At 47.8% G+C, this 19,200-nt stretch overlaps 1 protein-coding gene across 1 annotated transcript in view; it reads left to right on the plus strand.

Annotated features, from left to right (window-relative positions):
- The window catches only part of LOC144727691 (mitochondrial disaggregase-like), a 40,593-nt gene extending 22,447 nt beyond the window's left edge, over positions 1–18,146 (plus strand). Inside the window, exons 7-16 of the mRNA XM_078606715.1 lie at positions 478–592; positions 1,789–1,866; positions 2,497–2,552; positions 4,746–4,790; positions 6,756–6,917; positions 12,531–12,690; positions 12,981–13,054; positions 13,994–14,113; positions 14,573–14,677; positions 17,124–18,146. Of these exons, the coding sequence (XP_078462841.1) occupies positions 478–592; positions 1,789–1,866; positions 2,497–2,552; positions 4,746–4,790; positions 6,756–6,917; positions 12,531–12,690; positions 12,981–13,054; positions 13,994–14,113; positions 14,573–14,677; positions 17,124–17,351 (1,143 nt within the window). The 3' untranslated portion in view covers positions 17,352–18,146. The remainder of the gene's footprint in view (positions 1–477; positions 593–1,788; positions 1,867–2,496; positions 2,553–4,745; positions 4,791–6,755; positions 6,918–12,530; positions 12,691–12,980; positions 13,055–13,993; positions 14,114–14,572; positions 14,678–17,123) is intronic.
- The last annotated feature ends 1,054 nt before the right edge of the window (positions 18,147–19,200 follow it).

Genomic DNA, 19,200 nt, shown 5'->3' on the forward strand with positions numbered 1-19,200 from the left:
AATGTGGATTTGTATAAAGTTTGTTCCAAGTGCGCGCATACATACCCCCAGACAGCGGAATTATTTAATATATATAGATGCACTGATTGGCACGCGCCAACGTACAGAAGTCATTGGCCAAAGTCACTGTGTGGAGCCCTGCAATGGTTTGCTCACACCATGCTGGCGTAAGGGCCTCCAATGGGTTGAACTCTAGAGGGTAGGGTGAGGGATAGAATTTGGGGTATTTGGTCTACTTCCACGCTGAGCAGGCGGGCATACCTACACTCTACATCTATTGCTCTAGAAATCTCTACATGGGCGGCAAATCGGTATTCACCAGTTTTTTTACATGTTTTTCGTGTAACCGGTAATAAAAATGTTTTTTTTAACACCCGTAGTTTATTCTCATTGACCAAATAAGAGCTGAGAAAGGGCAGTGTTCAGATTGTGGCTCTGTATGCCACGTGGTTGCCGTGTGTGTTGTGTGGACGCTAGAGCAAGGAGCTAAAGGACAGCCAGGATGCAGCTGAGAGAGTGCGCTACCCGCTGGAGCAGAGGTTCACGGAGTACCTTGTGGGACAGGAGGGTGCCATCGCTACTGTGGCTTCCGGTGAGAGTCAATCACAGACGTGGCCTGTCACTACCTCCAACATGCAGGAGACTGGCTGCCTCATTGTAGCCCTCAGAGACCAACTCTGGTTGCTAGCCAGCGTGCTGATGCTGCGTATTAATGTCCGTTTGCTAAGCGATGCACTTTTTGCGCACAGCTGCTCAGGACCGATTTGTTGGGTTGGCCGTGCTGCTGGTGTTGTTAGGGCATGCGTGTCTCTGGAAAGCCATTCATACTAAAATGATCTCTGTGTTGGCTGGTCCTTAATGTTGTTGTGCATTAAATGTCCTCATGGCCATTGCCATTGATGCCATCACACCTCGCTATGGACGATTTCTACCCTCTGCCAGATCCTGCAGTTACTGCACAGTAGACATGCAAAACTCCAAGATATGTCCCAACAGTCTCCCACCATCTGGCCTTACATCTTCCTCTTGGTTGCCAGACTCAACTGGTCCTCCTCCAACCTGCACATATTCCACTGAGTGCGGCCATTTATTTCTAATTAAATCTAAGATACTTAACTGCTATGTTCTCTTCTGGATTTCCGCATTGCTTATCTTGTCTTGCTATTAAATGCCTAGTATGTATCTCAAGACACCTGTTCTCATATGCCAGCAACTTCTTTAAAGAAATATGAATGTAATAAACCTAAAGTAAGACAATATGGTAAAGCACTTGACCTGAAGCTAGCTTGTTCCTCCTGTGGTTGGCCTGCTAGTATTGCTATAATTGGTGCATCGCTTATAAAACACAAGCCCTTTGAAAATAGAGGGGGAGGGAAGGAATGGGAGAGCAAAAAGGATAGACCTATAGAAGGAAGGTAGAATGAAAACACGCAGGGTGTGTGATTACGTGAGTGTGTGGGTGACTGTCCCTGTATCTGACAGTCATCTCAGTCAGTCAACCCATGGCACTTGGGTCTGTTCCGTGACATCCTGCAAACGGGCCTTTGACATTTCACATGGCCTCAAAGTGCACCTCGCACGACGCAAGCGCCGTGGTGACATCACCGTCACTTAGTGGTGAACGGCGGTTGTTGTTGTTCCTGTGTGTGAGGATCAGTGGTCATGGGTTGCAGGATAAGTAGATTTCATATTTCTCATCTTCCATTTCAACCACTGTTCATACATACATGTGATGTATCTGTGCAGGAACACTTTTGTTTGTGCGCGTGTGCGTGCGTGTGTGTGTAGCTATACGCCGGAAGGAGAACGGTTGGTATGATGAGGAGCATCCCCTTGTCTTCCTTTTTCTGGGTTCTTCCGGAATTGGTTTGTATGACACATGCGTAATAATCACAAACACAGAAAGATGTGGAGCTTGTTGCGGTGCTCTGTTAACATCGTCTTCCAGTTGAAATGCCGATACGGGATTGGACCCAGTATGTAGCAGGCTTATCTGTATTTTTTTTTCTGATTATTGTTCTGTTAAAATTCACAAAGTCATTAGCAAAGTACAGATATATTGTCTACATTCTCCAAATTACTCAATTGAAATTACACAGAAACCGTTGCCCCTCCAGACAGACTAATGCTCATTTACACCTGATGAAGGAAGCTTGTGTTGCCTCCAAAACGTCGTGATTTAATTGATTTATTTTCATTTATTATTTTATTACTTTTATTATTATTTTTTACCTACGTGACTTTACCGAAAAAATACCTAAGAGTATAATGCTTATTTGCAGGCTGGTGCTGGGTCACTTGTATAATGAACACTCATCATTAATTGGCTGAAAACATCTTAAAAAAACAAAACAATAATGTGGCATTGGATTAATACACCCAAAGTAATAACTATGGTGACCTGCCGGATAGATTTAATGAGGAAACGGAGAGACTTACACTTCTCTTGTCGTACGTGGAATAATTACATCTGGTTCCTTGGCTGTGTGTGGACAGGTAAGACAGAACTCGCCAAACAGATTGCCAAGTACATGCACAAGGACCTGAAAAAGGTGTGTGATTCGTCAATCCCATCATAGGGCCTCATGTACCACTTCGGGTGCAAATGGGAATAGGCCGTTTTGTTCTGGCAAAAAAGCAAATCAAAGATTACATTAGTACAGTGATACCTCGGTTCACGAACTTAATTCGTGAACTGACTCTGGTCGTGAACCGAATTGGTCGTGAACCGAGGCACATTTTACCATAGGGTTCAATGTAAATCCGGTTAATCCGTTCTGACCTGTTTTTTTGGTTTTTGAAGCACAAAAATATGAAACAAATGACAATACACATTACTGTAGTACTGTACAGTATAGTAATGTATAAAGAGAGAACACTAACCTTGCTTGAGATGACTTCTGGCATGGAGGAAGGCAGGTGGGAGGCGGGTGGGAGACAGTAAGCACTCAAACGGGTGAACTGTACAATACAGTAAGTACAGTATTGTACAGTACAGTAGTACAGTACTGTATGTGCTAAAAAGCACACCAAAAATCTAAAAGTCACTGAAAGTGTCTTCACAGTACTCACAGTACTTCTTTCTGTGTCTCTGCTTCTCTCCACGATCTTCCTACAGGAAGTCACGACCATGTGACAGCCTGGAATTAGCATAAAAATGGCCGCGGCTCCTGTTCGTGAACCGAAACGGGGTTCGTGAACCGGAGCATATTTTTATGAAATGTTCTGTTTGTGAACCGAGTTGTTCGTGAACCGAAGCGTTCGTGAACCGAGGTATCACTGTATATGCAACAACATAAATAATCAGTTGGTACAATACGCCTTTTTCGCATATTTTTGCTTTCACATAATCTGGCCAGGAGGGTCATCGGTGGAGCGAGCAGTTCACAATTGGTTGCGAGTTGAAATGCTGGTTGGGGGTTGACTCGGCCCATTATCCCTCGGGGCTCGATACAGTTAGTACTACTTTGTTGGGAAGTCAACAGTGGTTTTCCGATGGATTTCACTCACTCCAGCCATCGGAATGAGGAAAATCCACCACTGGCTGGGAGCTGTATAATGGAGATGTGCTTCAATGCTCATTTTAGCATAGATATGGTTCTTAGTTTCATGCAACACTATGTTATACATAACAAAAACAAAGATAGCACATGTGCAGTGGATTCAGACGTACTCTTTGGAAGCAACACATTTATTAATACCAACACACTTAACACAAAGGGGCAACTGCCCCTTTACCAGATAACACCCTATGGTGGTGGACCACCAGGCTAACTACACTAGTTACACTGGGAGGAGCTACAATGGACAGGACCCCGGCTTGGGTCCAGGTCCACGTGTTGGTGACTTATTTTTGGACGAAGAACATAGAACGTAGATCTTCAGATGACCACAGCAACGCTGAACCCCGGTCCCTCTCGGGGACCCGGTTTATATGCTCGCTGGCCGTGGCTGGCCACGCCCTTGGCCACGACCACCTTCTAGAACCCTCTAGCAGGATCTCGCCACGGCACGTGACCACCCCCAGACCCCACTTGGGGCCCCTGTGTAGATCTTACTCGTCACGTGCCTTCCCGGGTCAACCAGAGTGCCATGGCCTGTGGTAACCTCATTCCATGGCTGACACTCTCACACCCCATCCTTAATGGGTTGGCACTGCACGCCACGCGTGGTGCCACTCAGTGCTCACCGAGCCCCCTCTAGGGCTGGTACTTCACCCACATGTACGGGGTGTCCGCGATGGTAATACATCGCACGCCATGCCTCGCTAGAGCCGGCATTTCCCAGTGACATCCACGATGTCGCTACATACGTGATGTCTGCGATGTAGGTACATCGCATGCCGTGACTCTCTAGGGCTGGCACCACACAGTGACATCCGCGATGTCACTATACATGTACTAACGGGGACTGCATTTATGTTAGTACTGGTTCCATTGGCTTCAGTTATATTACTATGGAAAAAATGCTACAATTAATTTGAATATGTAAGAGTGGGTAATATAATCAAGCCTATACAATACATATATTAATTTATCTATTCTTTAAAATAGTTTACTTTAATGGTTTCAACTAACAATTACCTATAGTTACTGTACCTTACTGTAATGATTAACAGTTAATTGAAAATTCATAAAGCAGTTAACTCCTACTGTGCTAGACACACCATGCTGTATTGGCCTTCATTAGTCCTTTATAATCGCATGTGTTAAGGCTAAAGGGAATACTTTTCTCTGTTTGCACAGGGATTCATACGTTTGGACATGTCGGAGTTTCAAGGGAAACATGAGGTAAGCAGATCTTGCCTTTGGGTATGGGTGTGGGTGTGTTACCGAATACGTGCTCTTGCTTTCCCTGTAGAGTATTCCTCATTGACACTTGAGAAATATTTCACAATCTCCTCTATGAGTGAACTCCTCTGGCAGACAGGGATGTGCTGTATTGGCTGAGTCATGTATCAAGGAAGCCCAGCCGTGTGTGCCTAAACATACACAACTCCAGACTGCATTGAAGTCAAAGTTAGATATGGAGAGCCTCGGTAACCTCCATGATTGTATGGTAGTGGTGCACGTGTGGTTTGTACGAAACAAGATATTGCTTAATTCAAGAAAATCCGAGGTTCTGCTCGTTCTGCTGGTTGCCACTTGGGCTCAGGTGAAAACATTTGTGGGAGGATCAGGTGTGGCGGTTGTAGATTGCAGGATTCTACTCACCTAAAGAGCCTCGGCACCATACTCGACCAGAATATGTTGTTTGCTCATCACGTGCAAAATATAGTCCTGCAATTTTCATATCATGACTCTACGACACATTCGACCACTATTCAGTCGTGACATAGCCAACACAGCGGCGTGTAGCATAGTATCGACAAGGCTCGATTATTGCAACTTACTACTGTACGGTACATCTGGCAAAAACATTACCAAGCTGCAGCATGTACATGGCACGTGTCATGATGACGGGTACTGCAAAATGCGGCCATGTCTTTCCAGTGTTCGCTGAGCTACATTGGCTTCTGGTTCCCGAACGAATACATTATAAGATTGCATTCATTACACACAAAGTGCTTTCCGCAAATGAACCACAATACCTTGCTGATCTCGTCAAGGAGCATAAACCATCATGCAAACTGCAGTCATCCTCGCAGTGACTTTTGGCGAAAACTCGACAAAAGACGGCCACTGCATCGCGCGCTTTCAGATGCGCTTCTGTGGCTGTCTGGAACGCTCTTCCTTCCGATATTAGGGAGCCATGGGGCTATGCACTTTTAAATCTAGATTGATTTTTGTGTTTATTTGTCCTTCCCCCACACCTCCTATTAGCACGGTTGGCTTTGTATGGTGCGAAAGAAGTTCAACATACGTACAAACATCTTTTGTTCAGCTGAATAGTCGAGTCAAAAGTCAAAGCAATGTCCTGCTTAATTGAGCATTGAGGTGGTGCCAATCTCATGCCTGAGGCAGTGGTGGAAATTCTGCATTCATATGGCAGGGAAGAGTCCAAAGGAAAAGCACTGTCGACTTGTCCACAAAGTAGTGCGCCTTAAATGGAGAACGCCATTTTGAAACACTGGAGGAAGACTCGGGCCGAACACGGTGCATCATGGGACACTGGTGGAGGGACAAGTAGGAGAACCTCCGATCCGGATGGCTGTCTACGTACGGTGCAAAAGAAGTTCGACATACATACATATTGACCCAGGAGGAGTGGTGGGGCTGAGTCAACTGTTAATCAGGATTCGAACTTGCAAGCTTACGATTGTCAGCAGCTCGCTGTACCGCTGAGCCACTTGGTGTTGGCTGCATAGAGGATGTTGAGCAGGGATGGTATAAGCTGGGGAAAGAAATCAGTTACTGTGGCACAGGAGGACTTGCAGCTGAGTTGACGTGTTGATGGCTCATGAATTTTGCTATGGGGTGGCTTGCTGCAGACTGGATTCTTCCAGTCTAAATAAAGATTCTGATTCTGATGAATGCTACTTTACAGCCTAATGGGAAGCCGAGGAGTGGCTGTTGAAACCAGCGGAGCGTTGGCCTAGTAGACCACAGTTAGTTGACACAATGAGAATTGCAGGTGGCGTATCTTTCAGTCGGCTCACTCTTGTTTACCGATTGCGGCGTTTGGGTTTAACCCATGACCAGGAACTTTCGCGACTACATATGGCCTCAAGCACACCTAGCCTGGCGCAATGGTCACGGTGTGTACGCATCCAGCATCCGCGCGCTTGTAATGGCATGCGCCGGAGCGGTGTGCAGGTGTCCAAGCTGATCGGCTCGCCGCCCGGCTACGTGGGCTACGAGGAAGGCGGCCAGCTGACCAGCCGTCTGAAGAAGTGTCCCAATGCCGTTGTGCTGTTTGACGAGGTGGACAAGGCGCACCCGGACGTGCTCACAGCTATGTTACAACTGTTCGATGAGGTGAGGGATAGTCCCAATAAGGTACAGGTGTTTGACACTACATAAATGATCATTTTTAAACCAGTTTCAGTATAAGAGAGGGTGGAGGAGTTCTTATTATTAGAAAGTGTGCTTATTTTTGGTCTCTAATTTGCCAGCAGATTTATTTAAATCGGTCTTGGGCCATTTATTAATTTAACCGAGTGGAATAACCAGAGTAAGCACCTCTTTTGAGACCCAAACATTGCACCTCCTGGCTTAGACCTTTCTCCAAAACGCTGGTGAAACCATCAACCGCATCAGAACACTAACAGGCCGATACACACATCTCCGTTATACATGTCAAATTAAAGACACAGCCACAGCAGTGCGACTGTGGTCATGCAACCCAAACTCTGGACCATATGTTAAATCACAATAGTCTGTGCTCCTGCAACAGAGGAATAGAAAAACTACACTCTCTCCTGGCCAGCGGATCTCGACAATGGGATGAACACATTGCCATACGTAACAATATAATCAAATTAGTTATCTACATCTATTATTAGACTAACATAACCACCCTTTTGAAAGTAACAGCAGATGTATATATTTATGAATGTATATGTAGCACTATGGAATGTGGCCAGATATCTGGAACAATCTTTATAGATCTGTCTTGAGGATTTAAAACCTGTACATCACATGCTGCTCCTGAATCAAATGTTGGGACTATGGCCTGATGTGTTAAGATGGTTACAGTCCTCCCTTGCGGTGTTAGTCCACCCTTGCCGGCTTAGTCCTCCCTTACTGGGTTACAGTCATATTCATTGGGTCTTTTTTGTGCAATTTTCACATTGCATACACTGCCATCGAAAAGTTGCTTTGGGGTAATTTCTGTACGCATTGCTTAGAGTACAGTATGTGCAAGCTGAAAAAGGCTTGTATGTCAAGTAAATATTATCCCAGCAACTTCAGTATTCGTAAAGTGATATAAAATAGACGAATTATTCGGTGAAAATGTGGTACACAAGCACAAACAACAAAAACGGAACACGTTCATTTCTAACACTGGCCCTTCTTCACAGCACCTCCGATTAGCACTGTTGGCTACCTACGGTGAAAAAGAAGTTCAACATACGTACATATTGCGACCTTAGCGTAACGTGTAGCTTTGGTGTGCGTGGTGTTGCGTAATATAGCGTGTCATCCCAGGACGCAGGTATGGTCGGGTCGCTCTGCGTTGTTGAGCGCAGTGCGGTTCGTGGCTTGACCTCGCTGCACAAGATGGTTGTGAAGCGATTGCTGCCGGCCTGGTGAGGGTGCAGACGAAGAGATGTAGGGGGATGGGCCGCGGAGAGAGAGAGCGATTGTAATTGCATCGTTGGAAGAGGCAATATTGCCAGCAGTGCTGAGGGGCCACGTGGTGGCCCGGATTAGCACTCGCCAATAACGGCACGTCGCCAGTCGTTACCCTAATCAAAGCGTGATGCGACACCCATTAGGGACAGGCATCCCCGCACACAAACTCTTCACCATGTACATGTGCACACCCACTCGCAACATCCCAAACTGATGCGACCTACGCAGTGCGGTTACCGCTTAATGGTCGCACCGTTTGCGCTATTCTCAGCAGGAGGTTAGGTGCGGTGTTTGCAATATTGTTACAATGTCTGTTATGAAGTAATTACCCTGCAGTTATACCTTATGCTTATCGATTCATCATAATCGTAAGCCATGTTCAATCCACTGCTGGATGAAGGCCTCCTCGAGTCACCGCCACCTCTCACAATCGTGCGGTGTAATGCCCCGCCCAGCACCTGCACGCGAGCCGACCTCATCGCAGCAGATCCCAGTCCACCAAGGGGCGGATGTCCTCTGGGATCTGCTGCCCTCCGTGGCCGCCGCTCCGTTATTGTTCTCGACCCTCGGCCATTGTCGCTGAGAGCGACGTGTCCTGCTTGAGCCCACTCCTCGTAATAGTTTATATTAAGTCATTAACCTCAATATTCTCTCCTCTAATCAACGTGTTTCTTGTTCTCTCTCTCTCATTGTAATCCAAGCACGTCTCACTTCATGCTTGTTTGCACACTTTCAGTTTTGTGTTCTATAATTTTTGCGAACCACGTTTCTAATCGATATACCATAGCAGGTGGCATGCACTGATTGAAAACTCTTTTTTTTAGGCACGTTGCTTTTCTTTGTCAAGTTTAGGTTTTCCAAAATCACTCTAGTCCGGACCGGTCCACCTCTTTATTTTATAGCTGTCTCAGGCTCACATATTTTGCTGTCCTCCTGTTGTGTCTCTCTGACAGACGTCTCCGACTGTTGAGTGAACTTATTGGTACATTTCTCTAGAACTGCTTTTGTGTGTTTAGTTTTATGCCCATCCCCCGCACCTCCGATGAGTACGGTTGGCTATGTATGGTGCGAACGAAGTTCAACATACATGCATGTTTGTTGAACTTCATTATAATACCAACATAATTCAATCTAGATGGTTCATGAGCTGTTTGCATTTATGCCTATATTTCTTCAATTACATTTTCGGAAAAGATCTAGGTTTGGTGTAAGGTGTCACCTTGTCTGGCTCCCTAGGTAATGTGTAGTTTTGTATTCAACAGTGTGCATGTTCTGTTTTTGTAAATGGATATTTATTTTTACAAATATTTGTTTATATAGGCCTTGGTTTATGAGAGCGTAGATGACTGCATCAGTGTTTACTGAGGCAAATGATTTGTCATAGTCTACAGGGATGAGGCAGAATGGTATGTGGTAGATGGTAGAGAAACCTTTCCTAAACCCTACATGCTCCTGTGCTTGACTAGCCTTTAATCTGTTTATTATTCTGCTCCCAATGATGTTCGTAAAAATGTTTTATAATAGATATATATATGTTCAATAAGAGGCTAACGGTTTTGTAGTTCAGTTGTTTAATAATTTTGGAATAGAAAAATGAGGCATCATTGCATGATAGCAGTATTTCATTACCGAGTAAACATTTTACGAACGAGTTGGCTACCTTTGTTTCAGCATTTGCTCACACTTTCATGACGTCGGCAGCTGTTATGTCTGGTCCAGCAGCTTTCAGCGCTGCAAAAGGCAGAGTTGACTTCTACCAGTCTGACATCTGTAAACCTTCTTATCTGAGAGTCATTTAACCATACTTCACTACACTGGTCAGTGTGAGCTGGTGATAGCAACGTATTTTGTCTCACCTATCACTGAGTACCTGACTGGTATGGGTGCCCCTTATCCAGCATAGCTACTCAGGTCTACAAGGCTTCTCCCCGCCTCGAAGCAGTGCCCCTAAAACAGTTGGTATCAATGAAAGCTGGTACATTGAACATGTTCTTCGTACTGACGCCCGTGTCGTTGGTGGCACTAGGTACGCTAGGGGAGGCTGGCTTGTTACTGGTTGTTATGGCACTTGCTCGAAAGCTTCCCAGAATCCGCACCCGGGTTTGATCCCTTCTGGTGCCTGTGTGGTGCGCCCTTGTGTTTACAGTTACGAATGTTCATGTGTTTGCTTGTCTGTGTCCGAGTGTGTGCGTGCGTGCGTGTGTGCGTGCGCGCCTATAGCTGTTTCTGTTTGCTCGTGCATCCACATGTAACGTGTCTGTATCGTCTTTGCACTCTCCATTGACCAGCAGCCAGATGGGCCCTGTTTGCTTAAGTTATTAGTCCTCACCTCCTCCCTCTCCGCTGAGACGATTATCAATGGAAACTAGGATTGTAATTCTGTTTCATGTTTTTTTATGTGCTGGGATTAATACTGAGAACACATTATGAATGGTTGAATGACTATCTTTGTAAATGTGGTTCCTCCATCAAACTGAGAAGTATTTGTAAGTGTAGACGCATGGTTATTGGTTACTCTACAATCACGGCGTGAGCTCTGTGGATGAGTGGAAAGGAATGATGTTCATGCAGTGTCCCAGACCGGTGCTGAGCAAACAGAATGATGTATTGCCTCACTGAAATGATCATTAGCTAATCTCATTTGTGGCACAGCAATTATGGACCGTCAGGTGCATGCAGCAGGCTCGCAATGTTACGCGGGTGTGTATGCGTAGAGGTGTGCTGGCATCTGAGCATGCGGGTGTTTGTCCGTGCAGCTGTATGTGTAAGCGTACGCATAAAATGTGCGCGTAGGTTATGGGGAGCGGCGATGCAGTGGTTAGCGCGCTGCGCTGCGTATCCAGAAAACCGAGGTTGATTCCCTCTCATGGCCAATATAAGTGATGAAAATCTGAACCAGTCCTGAACCAATATCAGTGGTGCGATGTGTAAACATCACCAGTGGGGAGACAAGACGGTCGGACGAAGTTCTAATAGCACCACCCCCTCATGCGCGGTGCTGGCCTTCATAGGTGCTAATTGCTCACAGCACTTGCCTCAACAGTTGGAATCTTTGTCTTTATAGCTTATGTGCACACACATTTGTGTTCAAGTTGAATATACATACACCCACGTGTGTGCGGACATGTTCTCAGGTGGATGTGCTTGCCGATGTTTAAATATACAATCTCAACGTGGAGGTTTTTGCAGTCAATGTTATCATTTTTAAAATAGATTTTTGCGTTAAGCCACAAATTTATCTGGCCAAATTTGTGCAGAAAGACCCTCATTGTTAGAGTTATGACTTACTGGATTTTCCTGAAGGTGTTTGGCGCAGTTTCAAGCGAAACTTCTCGTATATCAACTGCTGTATTTGGTTGTGAGAATTATTCTTCAAATTCCCAGCGAGGCACGATGTAATAATTGCCACGTTAAACGCTTGTACACGTGGCAATTTTATTTGGCTGTGTCGGGTATTGGGAGGGTCTTTCAAAACCCATTTGTGTCATCTTCTGCTCATCTGTAACCCTGCCACTCTTCAGAAAAGATTTACACTCGGGGGGTGGGGTGGGTGATGATTTTATTGGGGGGGGGGGCACCAGGGAGAAGAGAGAGACAAGGGGGTCGGAGGCTGGCGATCACGGCAAATTAGCGGGCGCGGCGGGGACGCAGAGACGAGGCGCGCCTAGAATGCTGGCATCCATCTGCAATGGCTTAATGCGATTACCCGCGTGCGGTTATGACAGCAGCCATACATTATCAGCCGACACCGCATATGCACACACACACGCGCTGCCTCACACCTCTCCGCTTGCTCTGCATCATAGAGGTATCCCAAGATGTGCTTGCACTTGGCCCGCCTGGTTGATTCGATTACGATGGACAGAGACAGATGGGCTAGAGGGAGAAAGTACAAGGGCTGAGGGGGCCGAGCTGCCAGAGGCCCCACCTCGCTCAAAGCGATCCTGCACAAAATATCTATCTTTTGAGCGTTTTTAGATCCCATTATTTTATTACAGCGAACTTTATTTCATTATCCGCACTTTTCATTTATTCACAATTTCACTCTGTGCTGTCCCTTAGCAATCGCGGCGAAGTCTTCCCCGTGTGCGTGCGTGCGTGCGTGCGAGCCTCGCGATGGGGGAAGGGAGCGCGGTGGCGTGGGAGAGGTGATGTCCCAGTGGTGAGGAGCGACCGGACGCCACCCTGGCCCCCGAGCGCACGGTCGTCATCGTGCCGCGTTGGCTGCGGCGAATGTCTCGCGCATGCCACTCTCGGGCGTGAGTGGTGACTGCGCTGCGTCTGTTGTTCTAGGGACGACTGACAGACGGCAAAGGCCACACTGTGGCCTGCCCAGATGCCGTGTTCATCATGACCTCCAACCTTGGGAACGAGGAAATCGCACAGCACGCGCTGGCCCTGCGCAGAGAGGTGGAACAGCAGGCACATGTTGCGCAGAACAACTCCAGCCTCGGTGAGACTTATGGTTAGGGTTGGCACGAGTAATATTTAACACGTTTCTTGAATTGAGCAAGGTTACTATGAGAGCTTGGGGGGAAGAGACAATGGGGGTGAATTCCAAAGTGGAGCAATGCGAGGAAATAATCAGAAAGAGAAGCGTTGTGACCTGCAGTGTGGTGAGTGGGTGGTGAAAGACTGAGCGATGTCCATCTCCTGGATTCGGCTGTGCCTACACATTACAGGCGCAAGGGCCACTTCAAACAGAAGACATGAGTGTGCGTGTTCGCGTGTGGTTGTGTGCAGAAGAGACACCGGCCTCAAATCAAGTAACCATTTCCAGAAGTTTCAAGGAGGATGTCATCCGGCCCATACTTAAGGTGCTGTGTGTGTTGACCTGTGCCGGTTGATTGCGGTGTTTTTTGGAAAATCAGTAGTGTGCTCTCTGCTTTATGTTACCACGGCCTAAGCTATAGTTGTGCATACTATTTGTTATTTTACATTACCAGTGGCCGCATGAAAGAAACCATGAAAAACAATGGTTACCGGTTTTTGCCACACATACAGAAACAAACGTAACATTTCCTTTTTATTTGAGGACTAATTGTCAGCACATTGGACTTGCCATCCAGAGGTTGCCAGTTCAATTCTGTCTCCTGTCGCAGTGATCGAAACTTATTAAAATGAGTGCATTCATCAAAAAGTTCCACAGGAAACGGCGACCGCCTCTTGACTTTCAGAACTGGTTACCGTTGAACAACCATCACCTTGAGGTTGACTCGGGTATAGAGTGGGTCAACATTAGCGATGCTTTACAACACAGGCTGGTCGTCGTGCGTGGTGTGCCTGCTTTGATAGGTGCTCACAAACACCCCATGTAGTCTCTAAAGGCTAGACGGAGAAACATTTTCCGCAGAGTTCCGATGATGTTCATTTGCATCATAATATATTTTATTTGGAAAAACTTGAAAAATAACGTGTCCATGCTTGGTGAAATGGCCCAGTCATAAGCGATTACTGCTCATTGCAGAGGTTCGCGGTTCGAATTATGCAGGCCTTCCTGGTTATTACTGCAGATGTATTCACCTTAAAATGATATGCCGTTTGCTTTACAGTGCCCTTTAAAGTGTGTCGCGATGATTTAATTTAAGTCGATTGCCATATATCAAGCACTCTGAGATGCACCGGGATACAGGATGCTCCATCAAACACCGATTGGCATTGCAATCAGAATGCTTGACGTGAGCCCGACAGGTGCCACATGCCAGCACGAGTGTGTGTGTGTGCGTGCGTGCGCCCGGCTCTTACTGTGGGTGCAGACGCACTTTGGAAGGGATGAGTTCCTGGGTCGGATTAACGAGATCGTGTACTTCCTGCCCTTCTCGCACGCCGAGCTGCTCCAGCTGGTGGACAGGGAGCTCAAAGTGTGGGCCCGCAAGGTAACGCAACATCGTCACAGCTCGACGGCCAACAATATAACCCATTTTCCGTGATATTAATGACATTGACGATGATTTGTGATACAATACACGTCACGGCGGGGAGGCTCCGTGCACTTTACACGCAATAAGCGACTTGCACCACATCTCATCTCGGCACATTTCAAGGGCACCCTCAGTGGCAGCTGTCCCTGGCGTGCAAGTGGGCAATAGTATGCAGTATGGGGCAATGATTACACTGTGTAATCCCAATGGAGTAATTTGCAGGTAATTGTTTACATTTAGAAAAATTGGACCATGACCCAGGCACACAATGGCCACTTGTTTAGAATGATGAGTGACGTTTTGCGTTGAGTGACGTTCTCCGTGATGAGTGATGTTCCATGTTGAGTGACCGCTCTGTTGAGTGATGTCTGTGCTCGGTGGTCTCCATCACGGCAATGCTCTGCGATGCGCCAGGCGCACGAGCGCCACGGCATGGATCTCCAGTGGGAGGCGGAGGTGCTGCACGTGCTGGCGGAGGGGTACAACGTGCACTACGGCGCTCGCTCCATCAAGCACGAGGTGACCATGCGCTCCTACGCTGCCACCCAAGTCGTTGCCGCGGCGCCATGGGAGTGGCAGAGCAGTGGCTTCGCTAACAGATGTCGGCGCTTCTCAAGCCGTGGTCCGCAAAGCCCTGCGGAGGCGGTTTGCGGTTCTCGTTGCAAATGTTGTAATTTTTGTTACAGATATATTTTTTTCTGCGTAGTGGTCTGCGAAAATTTTTGGGGCTTGACCTCGGTCCGCCTGTCCAGAAATGTTGGGAACCACAGATGAAGGAGTTGTAATTATTTGGTGTGAAAGTTCCTTGTATAGACTGCGAGGCTTTAGCACTGCAACCTGCGACAAGGGCCACTTCGTTCGTTTGCGGGTCATTCCACGTCCACTGGAGCAAAAATAAATGGAGATTCCCACCTAAAGATTAATATTTATTAATATTTTGTGCAGTGAAAGATAACCCATCGGTTCTGAAACCGGGACAAATATTGAAGTACGCTGATGAATCTTTAGTAAGGTGCATCCCCTTCAGTCAGGCGGGGGTGGGGGGGGGCCGATCAAAACATGTAATTCATCTCATTTTTAAGTGTTCTTTAACATAAATGCTGAGCACAGGTCCAAAAGCCCAAAATATCAACCGACCAGCAACGGAAGAGCACTATCACATTTGTAATGTCTATGAGTTAACACATTTGTTGTATTGAGCAAGGTTAAAAGATAATGGAAGTCAATTTGAAGCCCTAAAGATGGTATTCAGAATGACAGCCCTATGGATACTTCTGTGCAGATTAGCGGTTAGGGCTTCTGTAGAATTCATAATAAAGAATGATCAGGGCCAGCGTTTTCTTTGAGGGAACGGAGAACGCCTTATGAGCGTACACGGCTGAATGTGGACAGCAGCCTGCGATGTGCGATGGAGCGCGCGTCACGCTGTGCGTGCAGGCCGTGTTCTCCTTGCTGTGGCAGGCCACGTGCTGTGGGGACTACATACGGTTGAGTTATAGGCACTAAAGTTCTGAGTGCAATGTAAATATTGGACAGCTAACCCTAACAATTGTTGTAACCCTAACCATAGCCACAATGCTAACCATAGCCGTAATTATAACCCTAACCAAAATGCTAACCCCAACCCTAGTCGCAGCCCGGGGGCTTCCCTGATTATATTCTGGTTTCAGGCAAAATCCAATTTTAATAAATATATTTTAATTGATGCGGCTATTGGGCTTGTTGCACGCCTCTAGGCCATGGCTAAATAACACATTGGGTGGTCGCAATAACCTGCCTTTATAAGCATGGGGAGCGCATGGATCAATGAGCCCCAGGCCACCCTCACAGACACCGCCTGGAAGTGAGCGACACAGTCAGGGTCTTAATGACGCGCCGGCAGGGACGTACCGGCTGCCTCGCTGCCACTGCTGCACGTGTCAGCGCGTGTGTTCACTGTGGCGAGCGGTGGCGCGGCAGTTAGCGTGCTGCGCTACGAACCCGGAACACCGAGTTTTGAATCCATCCCGCTCACTGCCAACGTAAGTGACGAATATCTGAACCGGTCCTGGGCCTCCCCTAGGTTGACTCAGAATAAAATGAGCTCCTGGTGCAGTGTCTAAACTGCACTAGTCGGGATACAAAAAGGCCCGGGCGTGATGCTGGCCACCCACGCCCTCGTGCGCTGCCGGCCTTAGTAGACACTCATCAGCAACTCAAGATGAACACGAGTTTGGAAAAGGAGGCTCGTGCGCTGACTGCAGTCGCCCTCAATCCTGAGCCCACCTCCACCTGTCAGGGGACGCTCGGGGAAATGGGGTGGGCAGTGGCTCATCATATCGACACTCGCGCCATGACATATCTGATGCGGCTGGGGGTGAGGCGCACCCAGCAGGTCGCTCGTGGCATAGACCCCGTGTCCTGCTCGCCGTGGGTGTACGGCGCCAAATGGGGGTCCAACCTAGCAAAGGTGCGTCAGTAGTGGTTGTGGGTGGAAAGGCTTTATTGAGCGAAGAAAATCAGGGTGACTCGTACACGTTCCCACACTGACACTCGCCCACACACCCTCTCACATTCATTCACACACCCTCTCACACACCCTCATAAAAGACAAAGATCCCCCGTATAGCCTTAACAGACTTGGGGTAAGGCCGGAACAGCACACAAGGGGGTGGGTGGCCAGTACCACACCCGGCCGCCTTTGTCTCCCCAGTGGCAATGTTTACGCACCACACCATGTACTCATTTGAGGCTGAGTCTACCTAGGAAGGCTCAGGACCGGTACAGATGAGGTACAGATAATCGTCACTGGTGTAGGCCGTGAGTGGGAATCGAATTCGATGCACCGGGTTCAAAGCGCAGCGTGCTAACTTCTACACTACCACACCCCACCCACACACACCCTCACTCACGCACGCACACTGCCGGTTGACCCCACCGCTGCCGTGTGACGAGACCGCGGGGCGCGTGTTCGTGTGGCGAGCAGGTGGAGCGTCGGCTCGTCTCGCTGCTGGCCACCGCATTCGAGCGAGGGCTGCTTCCCCGGGGCTGCGCACTGAGAGTCCGAGCGGCGTCCGGCGGCCGTGTGGGCGCGGCGGCGGCGACGACGGCGACGCGCACCCTGCGCCTGGAGTTGCTTGAGGAGGGTGGGGAGGGCGCACGGCTCCTCGATGTCCACGTGCCCCTGGAGCCCGAGAATGTGTCCTGTTGGTGACAGCGCCGTCGTGGCTGTGAGGCTGCACCACCGATACGCCGGCCACGTCACTCAACAGCAGACCGAGCGGGTGGTTCCCATCGGGAGGTTGCGAGTTCACATCCTCGTTGGGGGGTCGACTTGGTACATTATCCCTCCCTCTGGAGGCGATAAAATGAGTATTCCTTTGTGGGGAAATGATGGATATAAATGTCGAATTCCACCATTGGCTTAGTGCTGTAAGGAGAAGATGAGCACCACCTCAATGCTCAATTGAGCAGGGAATGACATTCGACTTTTTTAGACCAATCGGAACTCCTTTCGCTTCTACTCGGCTATGCAGCAGGCACACAAGTGGAAATCCACCGAGTAATCACATCATACGACTCACCATGTGCTCTTTGATTATTTGGGCGATGGAGCTCTGTACGACATTTAAATGTGCTGGTGATTACATCTTCGTGTGGCTGATGTTGCTGTAGAGCAGCAACTGTGTTTATGTTGAGTTTGTCGAGCCAGATGATTGCGTCAGGAGTAGTACGACATCGAGGAAACTTCTGGGGCGAAGTGCGAATGTCTCGCAAACAACGTGTCCAACTGAAGTCTTGTCAACAGCTGTTTCATCGGTCGGGTTGTAGGGCTACATTTGCGAATGTGGTGATGGGTTCCCATTGGCCTGGATGCCAGAGGCCATGCGGAGACCTCTGCTCCACCAGGAATGTTTATTGGTTTGTGTGTCCATGTCCTGACACTGTTCGTTCACATCACAGCCATTGTATATTCTTACGAGAATAAAATATAGACATCAGTGAAAAATGCTGCCTTTGTGTTTGTGTAAATATTGGGATATATATAGTCCTTTTGGGTTTTAACATCTGCGACTGGAGCAGAACACCGGAGCACGTGGTCAGCTGCTGTCTGCCCATAAAGGCCATCGATGAGCACGGTTTGCTACGTAGGGTTCAAAAGAATATCAACATACATCGAACGGTCGCACTGAAGCGATTTACCAGCTCACAGGCTATAGAACCCAGACTTCATTTTAGAACTATTGCTACTGTTCCAAACGCAGTTGCAAACTTCCCATGGAAATTACAGTCCTTTTTCTGATGGGCAATGATCCAGCCAGAATGGGTTATCTTTTTGTTCCATTTTCCCATTTAGATGCTCTGGTCCATTGACCTTGTCCACCAAGCGTCAGACTAGAACCCCTTGGCTACGGAGTCATGCACATTGATAACACATGCACACGTAGATATACATAAGGTGAGGCATCAGCACGGTTTGATGTTAGGACGATGTCTGCCTCCGATGGGCACGGTTGGCTACCTACGGTGCGAAAGAAGTTCAACATACGTATATAGTCTGCCATGCTTAATGTTACGTGACTGTATTCGCTAATAGCATTAATTGGGTTGATGGTGTAGAAAACCCGGGAAATCACACAGGTGAGGTGAATGTGTGTGCAGAGGATGCATGTTTATTGGCTAGGACTTTGGCTTGAGCCATGCAGCTCTTGGAGGTCTTCGGCAACTAAGTCCAAACGCTGGGGCCTTCGGTGTTCCCAAAGCAAAGTTGATGTAGGTAGAAACGGGGTTCCTGTAGTACCTCACAGCCTTCGCTCCCGGTAAGAGGAGTGAAGGCTGAGATGGTATAGGACTGTGGAAACCACTTTGGAAGATAAGAGAGGTGAGTCTACGTGTAAATGAAAGGGTGTATGAGGTGGAAGGATATCTGTATGACTGCAGATCAGCGAATTGGATCCTAGCAGCTCCAACAGAAGTTATTGGGATTTGAAATGTAGGTGCCTGACACAAATGTTGGGAATTTCGTAGCAAGACAGAAGACGCCATACAGAAGTCTGGTGGAA

The sequence above is a fragment of the Lampetra planeri genome, chromosome 26 (genome assembly GCF_965212315.1).
Source record: "Lampetra planeri chromosome 26, kcLamPlan1.2.h2, whole genome shotgun sequence".
NCBI classification, from domain to species: Eukaryota; Metazoa; Chordata; class Hyperoartia; order Petromyzontiformes; family Petromyzontidae; genus Lampetra; species Lampetra planeri.